General features: G+C 46.5%; 1 protein-coding gene across 1 annotated transcript in view; it reads left to right on the top strand.

Moving 5' to 3' along the window:
* brf1a (BRF1 RNA polymerase III transcription initiation factor subunit a) overlaps nucleotides 1–18,291 on the top strand; it is a 140,152-nt gene that overhangs the window by 58,928 nt on the left and 62,933 nt on the right. Inside the window, exons 17-19 of the mRNA XM_055865028.1 lie at nucleotides 370–421; nucleotides 2,467–2,617; nucleotides 2,781–5,103. Of these exons, the coding sequence (XP_055721003.1) occupies nucleotides 370–421; nucleotides 2,467–2,617; nucleotides 2,781–2,812 (235 nt within the window). The 3' untranslated portion in view covers nucleotides 2,813–5,103. The remainder of the gene's footprint in view (nucleotides 1–369; nucleotides 422–2,466; nucleotides 2,618–2,780; nucleotides 5,104–18,291) is intronic.

Raw genomic sequence — 18,291 nt, 5'->3', positions numbered from 1 at the left:
CAGTCAACTTAGTGTATGTAAACTTCTGTCCACTGGAATTGTGATACAGTGAAATAATCTCTCCGTAAACAATTGTTGGAAAAATTACTTGTCATGCACAAAGTAGATGTCCTAACCGACTTGCCAAAACTATAGTTTAACAAGAAATTTGTGGAGTGGTTGAAAAACAAGTTTTAATGACTCCAACCTAAGTGTATGTAAACTTCTGACTTCAACTGCATCTCTCTCTGTGTTTTGTCTGTTAGAATATCTCTCTCTCTCCCTCTGTGTCTGTCTGTCTCGCTCCAGCCTTTGTCCTTTTCTCAACGGTTATCTCTGCCATTCATTGCAGCCATGTGGTCTATTCTTCAAAGTTTTTGTTTCTCTCAGGTTACGGCCCTTCATATCAGCACACCCCCCTAAGAAGCTGGCTCTAGACCAGGTAAGATGTTACACATGCTTTTGTCTCTTACACACACACACACTTTTACTATCGCTAAGGGTATCCAGATTTCCATACCTTCATACCGTGTCTGTGCCATCCCGGGATATACCGTATTACGGTAGTGCACATATGGGGCGCTATTGAAAAATATATAAATGTCAAAAAGTCACTTACCAGAATGCTAAGAAGTACTAAGAAATTGTCATAGCAGATGCTAGGTAAACAAGCGCTTGCAAACATTTACTACTAGGACAGACAACCCAGCTCAAAGTTATGCAAGTATCTCAAAATGCAGTTTGCAACATGCACAAAACAAATATTAGGCGATCTTAATCGTATTGCACCAGTTGACTGCAGGTATTCACTTAGAAAGAAGCTACAAATATTCCAATGTATAAAAATAAATAGTTTTGGCTGTATTGAAAAACCATCCCGTGGCTTTTTCAAAATACCCCAGTATAGGGTATATACGGTATACCGCCCAAGCCTACTATCGTTAACACTATCTTGAGAAAATAAGAAAAAAAGGAATCATGATTCTCTGTCTCTACCTATGGTTTTCACCCATTTTGAATGTTATATCCTCATAGGATGCAAAACTTATCATACGGTATTTCTGCCTGCTTGCACGATGATGGCTCAGATACACATGAAAACATGAAATGACCCCGGGAATCGATAGAACATCGCTCAGAGATGCACAAATACGATATAATATTCAAATTGGGTGAGTCTTTTCTTTAACCAACCCTTTAGTCTCCTATGGACCAGATGGGGGGCAGCAGGCTCACTAATGGGAGAGGACTGCGGCCATGTCCCGCTGAGTTGTTCACATGCACTCAAGGGTGTGGGCTGGAACGTACAGGAGGGAGCCTCACTTTCTCCTGCACCCACTCTTCATACCTCTGCTGCTGTGTCTCGCTCCATTCCCTTCTTTTGCTCGCTCTCTCTCACTCATGTGGTGTTGGCAGCCATGAATGGAATCTCCCAGTGCAGGCTACAGCAACCAGGAAGAAAACATTTGCCACGAGGGGCCGGGTCAACAAAGCTTGTTACTAAGCAACCCCTCACCACCCCCTGGGAACTGGCATCAAATGGCTTCTCTGATTGGTTGGGGCCGGGTTTGCTTGGAATTCATATTATATAAGGAGAGGAAAAGGAGCACAGGAGAGAGAAAGGAGATGTGTGCTTTGCTGTTGCCTGGCAGTTTTTCTGGTTCTCTTTGTATTTCCAAAACAAATGTTCTAGGAGTAAATGGCACTGAGTTGCCCAGTGCAGTGCTTCTGCCTGACAGTCTTGGCAATAAATGTCTGTTTACACGTCAAGCTCAGAGAAACTGTCAGGCTCCTGTGATAAACCTCTGCAATAGAATAGAGACTAGCCTAATTTCACTGTTCCAGGCTTTAAAGCTAAGAGACTAGTCAAGTTCGTCAAGCCCTTCCCCCAGTGTAAGCCATGGCAGAGAACCACTGACTCATCACACTGTTATGACTGACCTGATTCCACCAAGGTCACCCAGTTCTCTCACCTTTAAAACTGTCCGGGGTCAAGATTGTTGAATCAGTATGTCTTCTCATTCCCTTTGAAAGGGTCTTTCAACACTCCCTGCCTCTCCCATAGCTCCTTCCCAGGACTCAGACCCTTCCTCACCACACAGTGGCCACCCACCCACTAATTAGTTTGGAGAATAATTTCTATAATTTTTTCTCCCTCCTTTTGATGATAATGAGACTTCCATCTCCTATTATGAGGAGACATTTTCCACACTGGGAGGCAGGGTGTCCATGGAGAGGGAGGGAAGATGGAGCCCAGCAGGAGCTTAAACATGCTGCTGGAGAGGGAGTTGAAATGGGCCTCCGTCACATTGTGGATCCCGCCCATATCCACATGCAGTAGGACTCGGATGGGGGGGGGGGGGGGGGGTGATCAGGCTAGCTATAACCTCTGTATTGAACATCTATTCAGGCTTTCAGGCTCAGTGTGCAGAATCATATTATCAGTTGGGGACTAATTTTGTGGATTTTTCCTTATTGTTTCCTTAGATAGCCAGCCCCCTGCCAATGGCCTCTGAGGTGTCGCCCCACTCTGTGCTGGTCGAGAGTGGGCCTGTGGTCTATGACGATGTGGCAGATGAGGAAGAGGAGGATGAGGAGGAGCCCTGCGTCAGCGCCATGGAGCTGCTGGGAGGCAACGGTCAGTAAGATAGGTACTTCAAACTAGCCTGGTAGCCAGATCTCTTGATCGGCATTATCAACTCCTCTTGCATTGGTTGTCTGGCTACCAGGGTGTCTACATATGTTTGAAAACATGTATTTTGAGAGCAGTTGAGTAATCATTCGGTCTTCTTTTACTCCAGAGTATGGATGTGAAGATGATGATGGTTTCTAGCACTACTGGGTTTGGCCTGTTTGTCTGGACCGTTGTGCTACTCCAACCCCCTGTCCCATTTGGAGAGATTGACTCATTGATTGAGATGGCGGCGACAGCTTTCATGCTCACAGAATGGTGAAGAGGATGGAAATGATGACAGGAGCCATTTCTTCTCAGGATATCTCCTTTATCTAGATAAGAGGTTATGGGTAATATTGAGCTGGATCGAACAAAGAGACTAAACGTAATGTTTCATATTCTACATTTCACGTCACTCAAGTATACACTACCATTCAAAAGTTTGGGGTCACTTCGAAATGTCCTTGTTTTTGAAAGAAAAGCACCTTTTCTTGCTTCTTTAATCAGAACAACAGTTTTTAGCTGTGCTAACATAATTGCAAAACTGGTTTCTAATGATCAATTAGCCTTTTAAAATGATAAACTTGGATTAGCTAACACAATGTGCCATTGGAACACAGGAGTGATGGTTGCTGATAATGGGCCTCTGTACGCCTATGTAGATATTCCATGACAAAAATCTGCCGTTTCCAGCTACAATAGTCATTTATAACATTAACAATGTCTACACTGTATTTCTGATTAATTTGATGTTATTTTAATGGACAAAAAATATGCTTTCCTTTTCAAAAACAAGGACATTTCTTAGTGGCCCCAAACATTTGAACGGTAGTGTATGTTGTCTTTGCCTTAGCTTGTTAACCCCCCCCCCCCCCCCCCCCCCCCCCCCCCCATCATGGATAAGTATGTCTGTAATTACATGAAAGTGAAGTACACTACCTAATGTGTTGGGAACAGTTACAACAGACCGGTATTAGTCCAATCAGTATTTCAAAAATCATGGCTACACATGAACAAAGTATGAAAGCAGCTGTATGCGAGCTTGCGTCTGAAGCCAAAGTATTGCTATGATCATGCCTTGAATATGTAAAATCATATGGAGTATGTTTCAGTTGAAATGCTCATGTTAATCGAGGTGATGAAGTTGCATTCAGCCAATGACATTTAGTCTTGAAACCTGTATTATAGGATTAGGTAAATTTGAACTGGTAGCATTTTGATTTGGTTTTGGGTTTCTTTTTCAACAGCTGCTATTTATTTAATGTGGTATGATTTCTCATTATTTGTTTTATGGAGAATTCTGCAAACTATTTTGGACTGGATAATCACTAAAGTGTTAAAGCTGGAATCCATAGCGGTGATACTGCCACGTCTGTGAGGTATTACAACAACAAAGACATTACTTCAAACAACACTTTTTTTCTTCTCGTAAATCATTGCACGTGCGATAGAACAGCATAGTATGTACTACGATTTATTTATTTTTTTACCATGATGCAGGATTGCTTGTTGCGCCTACCGCACATCTCAGCTTTAATTATACATAAAGCTGCCAAATATATTAATTGTTGATGATGAACTATGCAATGTTAAACATTCCAAATGAATGACATTGCGTTATGGTATTATTTTCTAAATGCGCTTTAATGATTTTATTTGTAAAATGTTGACTAGGAGGATTACTGTTGGTTTGTTCACTGTGTTGACACGTGTATTTAGGATGTGGCTAATGTTCACAGCCTCTCCTTCCACTTTGCTGCTACTCTATATAGACGAGTTGGTTGATTAGCAACAAAACCCTCGCGTGCAAAACTATGGGGGAAAACAAGGTTGGCTTAGATTGTTGACAACCTATATTTTGTCTACAGTGTTATTGAAAACATAAATACATTTGCACAATGGGCACTACATCATTACAGTTGTTGGTTAGCTAGCTAGCACATTTTTGGCCATATTAGCATAGACGTGACATCAGTGAAAACACCTAAAAACAAGACATGGTATCAAGAACGAAATAAAACTAGCTAAACAAGCCACCGAAATTTCCCCAAATGGTAGTTTCTTGTCATTGTTGCTAGTTATCTGGCCATCCAGAATCACAACACACAGACTTCTGCCGCATTTTCAAGTGTGCGCATTGTTTTCGTGACGTCAACTAACCCGTCTGTGTTGAAGGTTACTTGTTTTGCATTGGCTGTCTCAGTAAAGCTCCTACCAACAGGAAACGTTTGTTCTTATTCTCTTTTCTAATTTGTCTACTATCATCTTTTCGCTGTGTCTTGATATAAGTGTTAGAACTGCTTTTGACATGAATACATGAAACAACCGGGTTTAGTGACCATTCTCCTCTAACTGTGAAATCAAAGTTAAATGTTACAGTAACTTAGCTGCTGGCTAAAAGGCATCCTCAACCTAGTATCTCCAATTGGATAAAGCAAGGTTAAGAGAAGGTAAGGTGTCTTATTCCATTTCTGTGCTTTTTATAGTGGTGTTGGTTTTCAAGGCTATCAGATATCACCCTTGGTAGAGGTGTAGAGTTAACTTTATGGAGAGGTCTGGATCTCCTCGCCACCGCACATCAAACGCTGTCACAGAGGGTCTGTCTGGGCTGGGCTGACATGTTAGAACATTACCACACCTCACCTCAGAGGCACGTCATCCTCTTCTCTCTTCATTGCCAGCTGAACCCAACCTCCCACTCAGATGGGGGCTTTACTGCACCATTGTGTGTAGATATCACATTTTACTCCTCCAGAGCCATCAAAGCCTGGAGCGTAGGCTATTTGTCAGCTTTTTTCAGTATAATTTTATGACCTCATCTGATATACTGTTTTATGATATGTAAAATGGCTGCCCTGTCAAGTAATTTTTGTGAAACAGGTTTAGGATTAATATCACCCACTCCCCTTAGTGGCCCTAAGGGGCAAACCAGCTTTCAAAATAATAGGCTGCGAAGTTTGGTCAAAGGCTTCGAAATATGTCAGGGTCTGAAGTTTGGTCTGAATTAGCCGAAGTTCAGGTAATTGTTTTTTAAATTCATATGGTTGTTTTTTCCCCCTATTTGATCAAGTTTCACGCAAACACTTTGCTGGAAACAGGCAGGGAGCAGGTCTCGAACCCTCTGCCTTCTAGCCCGAAGTCCAGAGCGCTATCGACTGCCCCAACAGCATGCTCAAGCAGCAGAGTGGATATCTGCACTTACAACTCCGGTAACTATCGATTTGTAACTCCAGTTCTATGAGTGGAGTGGAGCCCCATAGAGGAGCTCTGCTCCTAGTGGATTACCCTGCTGCCTAGGCAGCGAACAGCCTGAGAAATTATGCACACACCTGCAGCCAATAGGAGTACAGGTGTCCCTATATAAGGGGATGCTTTCCCACAAACAGCCTCCCGAAAAATGATCTTCAGCGAGAATGGGAGTTGGCAGGGCCTTAAGTCCTATGGGGCTGAGCTCCCAGAGACACCGCCAATGACTAGTGGGCAGATAAAACAGAATATGAGCTATACTAATCTGTACAAGCAGATCGATGAACTCAAACTCTGTCAGTATTAAATATTGGTCTAATAGTACTGTAACAGCAGTTACAGAAACTATATCCCTAATCCTTCCGCCCAAACACAGTCATAGACTTGTGGGTAAGATACAACACATGAACCCCCAGCCAGGAGTCATGTCATGTAGTCATTCTAATAAGAGAAAGGAGACCTGATGGAAACCCTGTCCATTGATCCTACGTTTCCCGCCTTAGTTCTCTACTACTGTTCCTCTGAAAAGGGCCGTAGACTCCGCTACTCCATGAGTGGAGTTGGCTCTGACGCCCTGAGGCAGTGGCCGCCCTGTCGCCTCATAAGCCGTCTCAATGCCTTCGCAAAGCCAATGAGACAACCGCTGTTTTGAAAGTGGTCTACCAAGTATACTAGCACCGTGACACAAACAGCTGAGGCGATGACCCAATTATCGCCATGCGCTGCACTTAGCACGCGAAGGCGCGCACCGGACACAGGCGATGAAGCCTCTCCTCTCTCTGCTCCGCATAGGGGGGGGGGAGGGAGGAGAAGACCCATAACTCAACGGTCTGTGACCTATATGGGCTCTTAATAACCTTCAGCATAAATGCCGGGTTAGGATGTGACACCGCTCTGCTCAAGTCGCCATTGATGGCAAGGCAGTCAGGTCTCGTCCAAAGAGCACACAAATCAGTGACACCCTTGGCTGTAGTCTAAGCAAGCAACAGTGCCGTCTTGAGAGACAACATCATGAGGGGGATTTGATTCAATGGCTCGAACGGCATCTCGCAGAGCGCCTCAAGTACCAAAGTTAAATCCCACTGGAGCAGCGTGGCTCTTGCCGCTGGCCTAAGCCGTCGCGTTCCCAATAGAAACCGTTTCACTAGAGGGTGGCTGAAGACTGTCTCTGCCAAACCCCCTCATGACAAGCTGAAATCCCTACCATGAACACCTTAATGGTGGCGGGTGAGCGCTGCTTGTCAAACATGAACTGTAGGAAAGAGAGCACGCTCTCGACCTGACAGCACATGGGATCTACATTCTCTGTGTCACACCATTGTGAAAACACGTTCCATCTGCTGGCATACATCCTGGATGTGGAACTGGCACCTGAGCCCTGTATGGTTCTGATTACTGAATCAGATAACCTCTAACCTGTCCCTTTCAGGGGCCAGAACCTCAGTGGTTGGCCGATTTTATCATGCCTTCTGCCTGAGACAGCGCGTCCTCTCTGTGGAATTGGCCATGACTGCGCAATCAACATTTGAGTCATCTCCGCGTACCACGTAGCTCCTGGGCGATCGAGAGCTATCAATATGATTGACAGCCCTGCTGTTCTCATGCGGGCTAGCAGTGGGAGAATGCAGGACAGCGGTGGAAATGCGTACAGGAGAACATTTGGCCACGGTTGGTGCGCAAAAAAATACTTAGTGGGGGTTCGTCCTGGGCTCGTAGGGAAAACCATAGGGGACACTGCGCATTCACACTTGACGCGAACAGGTTCACCTCGGCTCTCCCGAGCCGTTCTCATATTTGGAGAACAATGTCGGGGTGCAGCTGCCACTCACCGTCTCGGGGACCCCCTCAAGACAAGGTCTGCTCCGACGTTCTGAATGTGTGCTGCTGTCAACGAGCGAAGGTACTCGTGAGCCCACAGCCACAATTCCTCCGCCAGCCGGTTTAGTGCAGGAGACCTGACTCCTCCTCAGTGATTTATGTAGGCTACTGTGGTTCGGTTGTCCGACCAGACCAGCACGTCGTGACCCCATAGGGTAGACACGAAGTGGGTCAGAACCAGTAAAACTGTCTCCAACTCCAGGAGGTTGATGTGGCATCCCGAGGGAGGCCACACACCTGAGTGCCCGAGCCTGACATGTCCCTCCCCATCCAGTCAGACAAGCTTCTGTAAACACTGGAATGTAGGACACTCTGCCTATTGGGACCCCTTATGTCAGGACGCACGACAAAAGTGCTTCACTGGGTCCAGTCGTATTTGGGCAAACCATCGCTGTGCATGTGCAGAAGTCCCAGCAGAACCACGGAGTGGGCAGACGACATGAGGCCCAAGAGTGTCATGACGGAATGCGCCGTCACCATGTGATTCGGATAAAACCTTCGTAGGGCTTGCAACAAGACATCCCATAGAGGATCTGAAATGTGAGCCTTCATAGTCACTCTAGCTGTAATCCCAGGTAGACAATCGGATGACTGGGCCAAGGCGTGCTCCTTTTCCAATTCACAGCGAACCCCAGATGTGTGAGATCACTGTCTGTGTCGTTTGTACGTTCGCCAGCTCTGCTGACGGGGCGAGAACCAGTAGGTCGTCTAGGTAGGCTAGTAGCCTTATCCCTTTACGACACAACGATTCCAATGCCGCCACCATGCATTTGGAAAAGGTGCGAGGTGCCGGGGCGTACCTCTAATGGTATCCTCACATACTCATACGGCACCCCTTGGAAGGCGAAACGCAGAAACTTCCTGTGACGCGAATGCACCGGCACATAAAAGTATGCGTCCTTTAGGTCTATGCTTACACAGAAGTCTTTGTTGTAGATACGTCCAGCAGACGTTTTGTCGTACGCATTAGAAAGGGCCGTTTGGCCTCGTTCTCCCCCAGTGTTTTTTGGCACTAGGAAGTAAGGTGAATATAGCCCGCTGTTCCTTTGCTCTTGGGGAACTACTGTGACTGCCTCCTTCGCCAAAAGATCCGTAATCTCTTTTACAATAGCGGCTACTTTCTCTGGCGTCTTCATCACCGCCTCCACCACACCCCAAAACGGGAGAAGTTCGGTGGAATTGTATGGCATAACCCTTCTGCAGGGTCCAGCTTAGCCGCCACTCCGAGTAATGCTCAGAGCGGGAGAGCGTGAAGCTGTGGTACAGACAGTAGGAAGGATCTGTATTCCTCTATGGCCCAAGCCACCGCTGTCCCTCGACATTGAAGTGGTGGGACAGCCCAGGGTGGGCCCCCCTCGAAAGGGGTAGGAAATATTGGAGCATTCTGTGAGAAACGGGGGCGCCGACACTTTGGTTATGTGTAACCTTGTGGTTCCAGCCCTCCGTGAACGCAGCACGGGTCTGAGCTGCACTGAGGCGCCTGCCTGAGTTAGTGCGCCGTCCCCCAACTGCGATTGCGTCATCTAGTCAACATGGGGCTGTGTGAAGTCCTCGACGCTTCCTCTATCTCCTCTCCCGACAGCTCAGTCTTACCCATGGTGAGACGGGAGAGGGAGGCCGCCAGGAACGCAATATTATTAGCTGCTGATACAGCTTGTACACCTAGAGCGAACGACTTCCCTACCAGCCGGGCTGTGAGTCTGTCCTTAGTCGTAGGTAATGTGGGTTTCCGGGAACGAAGGCCAGGAGCTCAAACCTGGGACGAGGTACGCGGCTAGGGTGTCCTCGAGCCTAGGGATCTCCTGAGGCTGTTTTCTGTCCACTCTGGTGAATGGGATGCACGCCTTCGCTGGCACCCTGGCCGTTGAAGGCGACTCCCATGCACCCTCCACGTATTTCGTCAGTTAGGGCATGGCAGGTGCCAAAGGCACAGCCTCCCGTCTTGGTCTAGAGCATGGGTGTCAAACTCTGGCCCGCGGGGTAATTATATTTGGCCCGCGAGACAATACCAAATTACTACTAGAGCTGGCCCGCCGGTATTATACAGCGCATTCACCGCTAATACTGCGAATCCCATAATGCTCTGCTGTTGTTTTCGCGCGCCAATCAGGACAGGACCCAGAAACGCCCTCTTCTCTGTGACAGTAGTCATAGCAACATAGACGCTACAACTGTCAGCGCGCTATCCCTTCCCAAAAATGGCGAAAAGAAAGGCAGAAAACAGGAGCTTTCTGGACAAGTGGGAGGCAGAATATCTGTTTACATATGTAAAAGACAAACCTGTTTGTCTTGTTTGTGGAGTCAATGTGGCTGTAAGTAAGGAGTACAACATTAGACGACACTATGAAACGAAACACCATGACAAATACAAAGACCTGGACATGACTCAAAGGAGCCAGAAAGTAGAGGAGATGAAAAGAAGTTTGGTTTCACAACAGAATATGTTCAAAAAAGCCACATCACAAAGTGAGGCTGCTGTAAAGGCTAGTTATATAGTGGCAGCAGAGATCGCAAAATCAGCCCGGCCCTTTAATGAGGGAGAGTTCGTGAAAAAGTGCATGATGAAAGTTTGTGTCCTCGTATGCCCAGAGAAAAAGCAAGCATTTTCAAACGTGAGCCTGAGCAGGAACACAGTAGCTGATCGCACATGTGATCTTGCCACCAATCTGTATGACCAGCTGATGGAAAAGGGAAATATTTCGTTGCGTTCTCCCTCGCTGTGGATGAGAGCTGCGACGCATCTGATACTGCTCAGCTGTCAGTCTTCATCCGTGGAGTTGACTCAAATCTGTGTGTTACGGGGGAGCTATTGGGATTCAAATCAATGCATGGCACAACCACAGGAAAGGAAATCTTTGAGGAGGTTTCCAAATGTGTAACTGAAATAAAGCTGCCGTGGGATAAAGTCGTTGGATTAACGACAGATGGTGCGCCAGCGATGTGCGGTAAAAAGAGTGGACTGGTGGGCATGGTTCGGGAGAAGATGCGGGAAGAGAACTGTGCAGGTGAGCTAACTGTTTACCACTGCATCATACATCAGGAATCACTGTGTGCCAAAGCCCTAAAGATGGAACATGTTATGACCACAGTAACACAGGTAGTTAACTTTATAAGAGCCAAAGGTCTGAATCACCGCCAGTTAAAAAAAATTCTAGAGGAGTGTGGTTCGGAATACGCAGACGTGCCGTATCACACAGAGGTGAGATGGCTAAGCAGAGGAAAAGTACTGAACAGATGTTTCGAGCTGCGTGAGGAAATATGTCAATTCCTGGAAAACAAAGGGAAGGATACAGCAGAGCTCCGGGAGCAAAAGTTTCTGTGTGAGCTGGCCTTTCTCTGTGACATCTTGAGCCATCTCGATGCGCTGAACCTGCAGCTTCAGGGGCGGGGGCGCATCATCACAGACATGTACGCTGCAGTGAGGGTCTTTAAAACTAAACTGTGCCTGTGGGAGAATCAGATGTTGCAAGGAAACCCTTGCCATTTTCCCTGCTGCCAAACCATAAAAGCACAGATCTCTACCGCCGTGTTCCCATGCGCACAGTTTGCTGAAAAACTCAGTGTTCTCGCCGCTGAGTTTAGCCGGCGATTTGCCGACTTCGATGTCCAGAAATGTAGGTTTGAACTGCTTAGTAATCCCTTCGCAGTTGATGTGGAAAATGCACCAACCAACATCCAAATGGAGCTGATTGAACTCCAGTGCAACGACATGCTGAAGTCAAAGTATGATGCTGTGGGCACCGCACAGTTTCCACGGTTCATCCCTGACACAATGCCTCAGCTCCGCACCCAAGCTGCTCAGATGCTCTCCATGTTCAGCAGCACTTATCTATGCGAGCAACTTTTCTCCTCGATGAAGATGACCAAAACAACTTACAGGAGACGTCTGACTGATGAACACCTTCGCTCGATACTGAGGATTTCTTCAGCTCAGAGCCTGAGCCCAGACATTGATGAACTAGCATCCAAGAAGAGATGCCAGGTATCTGGCTTGGTCACATCAGTGTGCAATAATTAATGTTTTCTTTACTTTTTATTGCTACAAGGCATGGGCTTGAATGGTTGATTGATTTATTATCATTTTATTTGTAAAATTATTAGCCAGTGGAAAAAGTTTATTTTGGTATTTAAATCAAAAGGCTGCAAATAAAAAAGAGGCATACGATATTTATTTAAATTTTATTTATTTAATAAATGAATGCCATTGATGTGTTTTTTTCATTTGAAATTTGATTTTGCATGTCTCCACTATTAAATTATATATTGTATGTTAATAAGCGATTCTTGTTCCATATTCAATGTTAAAGCAAAACTTGTTTGGGTCCATATTAAAAGGTTCAATGTTGGCCCGCGACTTTGTTCAGGTTTTACATTTTGGCCCACTGGGTATTTGAGTTTGACACCCCTGGTCTAGAGCAAGGGCCGCCCACCATCTAATCCACCTCCGGGTTGGGGGTAATAGGGGGCAGTGTAATCTCTAGGTGGCCAGCTCAATGAGCCCTGTAAAGTCAGAGCGCAGAGAAGCCGTTGCGTAGGAGGGGGCTGCTGAGAACTCAGAGCCCGTCTCTTCCTCGTCCAAGGATGTGAAGTTCCCCTTAGGGAGGGGGTTCATTTTAGCTTCGGTCAGTTGACTTGGTTTTTCTCCGGGAAAAACCCCAGACACTTCCCAACATCCTCGTCATCTCTGGAGGCGCCGTCGTCATATGACGCCTCAGAACCTGAGGCTAGCACAGACATGGCATCTTCCAGAGGGAGATCTACCCTGAAAAACCACCACCTCTGTTTCCTCTCCTTTAAAGAAAGGAGGGTGCAGCTAGGGCACTCCGGGTGATCTGTGAGCATGCTGTGAACCCAAACACATGAAACATAAGTTGTGTGTGTCGGTAGCCACCATTGTGGAGCAGCAACACTGAGCTCTTGGGGGTGGAAAAGGAGTGCTCATGAAGGACAACAAGGTCTCGACAGCGGGTTCATCCTGAGTCTTCTCTCTTCTCTTCTAGGCTTCTTCAGTCCAGTCCTGTTGCTGAAGATAATGGGAGGTTGATTGTGGGGAAGGATCCCCTTATATAGGTACACCTGTACTCCTATTGGCTGCAGGTGTGTGCATAATTTACTCTCAGGCTGTTCGCTGCATAGGGAGCTCCTCATTATAGAACCAGGGTCTTTACACAACTCCCTCCTTTCAAAGAGCGCATCCTCGCGCTAGCTTACGACTCAACATCGTATAGGAACGCACTCACCGGCCAAGCACACGCACGTTTGTGGATGCAAGGTCCAATCACTTCTGACACCAATGTAATGAAACGAGCAGGTCTCGAACCCTCGGCCTTCTAGCCCGAAATCCAGCGCGCTATCGACTGTGCTCCACAAGCATGCTCAAGCGGCAGAGTCGATATCCACGCTTATAAACCCAGGGTCGTTACACTATCATTACTCAACAAACTGGACTCAATTTATCATGATAATAAAAAATCCTGGATATCTCCCTGAAATGCTGTACATTTTAAAGTAAACTTTGATCGTCTTATGGTTACAGCATTTATTACAAATACATTTTACGGACCAGTGTGCTTTTTATTCAAGCGCTACCCGCATAGCTTCAACATGGGCTCTGGTGGGGTTTACTTCTGCATAAAATTCCAAAACCGGGCCAACGTGTGGTCAAGTTTGCAATTATGCCTGCTTCATAATGTTTATGACATTAACAAAATTGCCCCCCAATTTTGTTAGCAGTTAGTAATGCTGTAGCATCGCTAATGATGTAGCTAACTAGCTACCGTTGATAACATCGTAGCTAACATGTTATCGCTGCTAACGACTTAGCTAGCTTGGGCTGCTAACGACGTAGCATTTTACCAAACTTCGAAGGCAAAAATATTTATCCACTTTTTAACTAACTTTGCAACCTGAAATATTTTGCAGGTCTTTTAAATATTTTGCTGATTTTTACCAAATTACCTAGCTAATTTGCACCCCTAGGGCCACCGTACCTTTTCCCATGTCATCTAAATCGTCATCTTCTACACAAAAGTTTGACATTGGTATTTTCCTCTACATGTTACTGTAGAGAAGTTCATTCTTTCAGTCTGGTAACTCCAGTCACCTTTAATGTTTGTTGAAGGAAACAGACATTAAATGTGTTGGTTGTGTAGTTTTGTGGTATTATGTGACCTTAATGCGCTTTCACAGTGCTAACGGACAAGAAGGCCGTGTGGATTCGTTCTTCAGCATGTTTTTATGCTAGTTGACTAAACAGCAATTTTCCTAATGCCGATGAGACTTTTGGAGAGGACCTCTGGCATTGATGTGAGGTAGATTCAGAGAGGTGAAGAGAGAAAGCCCACTCCTCCTTTCCTCCCCCTTTCCCCCTTGTTTCCTGCTCTCCACACTCATAGCCCAGGCAGATGAACATACAGTACATGAAGGCAGCCACAGCATGACCCCCTCTCCTCCTTCCTGGTTGGTTCCCTCTCTCTGACAGCTACAGTTTAGCGGCGGCGCTAACTTTACCCAATGGCAGCCAGCTCAAAGGCACCTTGCTGGGCTCGGCCCTCCCCATCCCTCCCCTGCCTGCCTGTTCAGACTCTGCTGCTGCTCTGCCAGAATAATTTCCCTAATAATCCCACCTGCCTTGAACTCCCTCCACTTCACTCTGCCTTTCTCTGCATCAGCACTTTGATTCTCCCTCCTGGCTCCCTCACCCCAATTATTTCCTAGGACCTTAGCTTAAAGGGATTCCTTTACCCTCTCTTTGTAATCTCATTGTACACCAACCTCCCTGCGGTAGGCTATGCTGTCCACTGTGGAATATAGATGTGGGTGTATTCTGTTGCTCTGAATACCTATTATAGGCATTATCATCTGAGAAGTTAAAGATTGTCATAGACAGATGCTGTCATCTTTTGTCAGATTTTTGCTGACATCTTCATACAGGTAGGACTGACATATTGGATGGGAGTGACCTTTGAAGGACAGGAAAGTGTTAAGAGTAGCCTTACATTATGTAATGAGTTTAACATCAAGTTATGTTTTATATTTACATAACATGTCTTGTTTCACTTCTGTAATACCAGTGGCATAGTTAAGGGAGTAGAGAACTGCTGCTTGGCTCTCGAGGCATTCAGCCTAACTTAGTTTTGGGCGGTATAGCAGAGTCCAAGCAACAGCTACAGCAAGCGCTTCTAATTCACAAACATAAATCCTTTGGCCTCATCTCTGTAAACAACATGTGGAGCTGGAGGAGGAGGGCTAAATTGTTTCTCTGTGGCAACAGATGAGTTTGCCTTCAGCTCTGGGCTCAGTTTTGATTTATGGTCCCATCTCTGTAATTGAATTCATTAAGGGATTACTGAACCCCATCTGTGAAGACCACTCCCATGGCAGCCCCTCGCTATCACACACACACACCAAACTCCCTCTGTCAGAAACCCCCCATCACAGAGAGAAATTAGATCTTACTCTCTCCCCAGACCTCCAGCTGTGTGTGTACGTGCATATACTGTATGAGTGTGTGTACCTGTCTGTTCCAACATACAGCTCCCTCTGATCTGTGAGCCCACTAATGCCTCCTCTGCCCTCTCCACCTCCCCCTGAGTGCACCCACACAACAGGGTCTCACTGGGGGGTCAGAGCCTGGTGCCCTTGGCCTTGACTCCCCTGTGCTCCTCTGTTCTGTTGTGTTATAGCTAGCCTAGCAGCCTTACAATGATCTCAAGTCAGATATGATTCGATGGTGCAAGGGAAATGATATTGTTTAATTACAGGGTTAGAGCCATGCACAAACCCACCTGTGAGAGGGAGGGATGGGAGGAGGAGAGAAAAAAAGAGACAGATTGAAAGAGACAGAGAGAGGGCGAGGGAACTGACTGTAGCGCATGTTGAACACCTGGCTCTTGATTAGAGGGTTGGAACAGAGGGAGGGAGAGCGAGAGGGATGAATCTGATTAAACAGACCATGTGGGCTCTGTCCTCTCTCAGGAGTTTCATCAATCTCTCGCCCGCTCGTGGGCGCGGAGGGGTCTATATAACCCAGATATTTCCAGAGGTAGTGTCGCCTCTTGTCTACAGAGCATCCTCGTTTATTTGTGTGCGGTGTCCCGGACACTGGTACATGGGCAGGTGTTGACTGTGGATCATTCAGCAGGGCTTGGCTCATGAGACTGCAGTGTGAGGGCTAGAGATAGACCGACCTCTGTACAGCTGCCAGACCCCAGCCTGCCCTCTCCTCCCTCCATCCAGGCCAGGCTTTATCAGGGTGCCCTTGGGAACCAAGCCAGGAAACATCCAGCCTCACACAGCTGCGTGTCCACACACTCTAATACAAACGCACACACACACATTGTCTGGTGGATCTGGGCTGAGAGCCACCCAGACAGACAGGCCCTGAGACCTCGGAAGAGGATAGGAGCTGAGAGCCCTGGTCCCTGCCAGACCACAGGTTCTCCTCATCACAGCTGCATCAGACACGTGCCCGCCCAACCCCGACATCCACAGCAGATTCATAATTTATCCCAGACCAGGCAGTGAACAACAACAATCAATAATTTGTATGACTGTTCACACACAGCATTATATTACATACATATTCACTGACTATGTATGAATGTATCCATATTACCTTATTTTTCCTGTCTTTTGCGGAGCATATCGTTTTTTCAGTCTGAATGGCTACATGGATAACATCACATCACTGCATGTCTATTGCTATGATGATACCTGATGTTCTGTTACTTTGATATCCAGCGAGGATCTCAGTTCCCTGGATAATTTCTTGTCATCTGGGCCACCTGTTATGTGAAGTACTGGGATTTGTCCTCTGGCATGATGCCTACAGGCGCACAGTGAGAAAGTGGACATTAGCCAACCAGCTGTGGTCTTGTCTCTCAGCCAGCTCTGCTCTGCCTTGGCTGGTCTCTCTGGCCAGTGTGTTCCTCCTGCCCAGTGTCCTGTGTCTGTGTCTAACCAGCCTCATCTCCATCCACCATCTAACCACCTCTCCCACCAGTCTGCAGTCCTCTCCTAGGATCACCCACCACTGTGCTCCATCCTGGAGTGGCATGGTGCATGGTGATGGCTCCACAGCCTGGCTATTCCAAGATGGGAGCTGAAGTAGAGATGATGAACAGGCTGGCTGCTCTATGAGCTCTGACAGCCACTGCCTGACTGGGAGCAACAGAGCTTTGCCAAGCACGCTGTTACCCTGCTCCAGTGACCCAAGCTGTGGAACCACTGTGAAAACCCTGGGGTGTCCATGGCTCCATGCTGGAGCGTCATCTCTCTCAGCAGGCTCGCTGGAGGGTGTGGGGGTGTGTAAGAGTAGATGCCCTAACTCCATAACTTGACACACCATTTCATCTTCTTTGTTCTAAATCTCGCTCACTGGATTGGTCCTCACATTCCTCATTGCTACTACTGTGGACTTACTATATGTAATGTATCTATGGCTTTATAGTGGTGTGTTTAGTGTAGCTCTCTTGTTGTTTTGCTACACTGCAGTGGAGATCAGGTGCCTATTCAGCCCTCTGATTCTCTGCTCCATAAGCCCCTGCCTTGTCACGTCATGTCCCTGAGAGGAAGAGGAGATGAGATGGTTGTAGGAGGACGTTTGTGCCTGTGGAATTTACTCTAATTGCCTATTTGGGTGTGTGTTTATTAAGTGTTATCCTACAGACGGGCAGGCACTGGGATGGACTTATGCTGTAATAGCCAGTACAGAAGAAGAGAGGAGTCAGAGGAGAGAGGAACGATTAGCCTTCCACAAAACTTCACCCCCCCAAAACACACCTCTAAGTGGCAATCAGGGAAGATGAGTAATTTGTGAAACAATGAGAAAAGGACTCTCACTGGAGACACTAAGGGCCCAGAATGAACCAGAAGGACGCCCATGCTCCAGTTGACATGATAATGATATCCATCCAGGGAGCGTACTGATTAGCCATGGAGAACGATATAGCATTGCATTGGTGTTTTTATATCTCCCACCTACAGACATGCTGTAAGCACTTTGTTGATTATGGCACCTTTCAGTGAAAAAAACACCACAGCAAGATACTCTAAATGAATTCCCATTCCCTGCACAGATATGACCTACTCACACACTCATCTATATACTCACAACAAGACCAGCCAAGATAACAATAGAAACCTCCTTCAGAGGAATGTAGCATGTAAGACAATCTTCTAAATCCTCCATGTTCTGCTTTGAAATTTAAAGAACGCAAGGTAATCAGAACACCATGAAGTGTTTCTCAGGCAGACTGAATATTAGCCAAATCAACACGCTGTGCTGATTCTGAAGGACTAATATAATGATATACTATTCTCTTACTATTCCCAATCATCCTGTTCACTCTGGTTGCAAAACTGCCTAAATACATTTTTTCTAGTCAGTGATCCAGATTCTGAATATTTCAATATTGACAGCCTGGAAATACTGTAGCAGAGGCACCTGAGTGGTGCAGCGGTCTAAGGCACTGCATATCAGTGCTAGAGGTGTCACTACAGACCCTGGTTCG

Source organism: Salvelinus fontinalis, chromosome 16, assembly GCF_029448725.1.
Source record: "Salvelinus fontinalis isolate EN_2023a chromosome 16, ASM2944872v1, whole genome shotgun sequence".
NCBI classification, from domain to species: Eukaryota; Metazoa; Chordata; class Actinopteri; order Salmoniformes; family Salmonidae; genus Salvelinus; species Salvelinus fontinalis.
The sequence above is the reverse complement of the archived record's forward strand: the minus strand, read 5'-3'. Positions and strand labels throughout refer to the sequence as shown.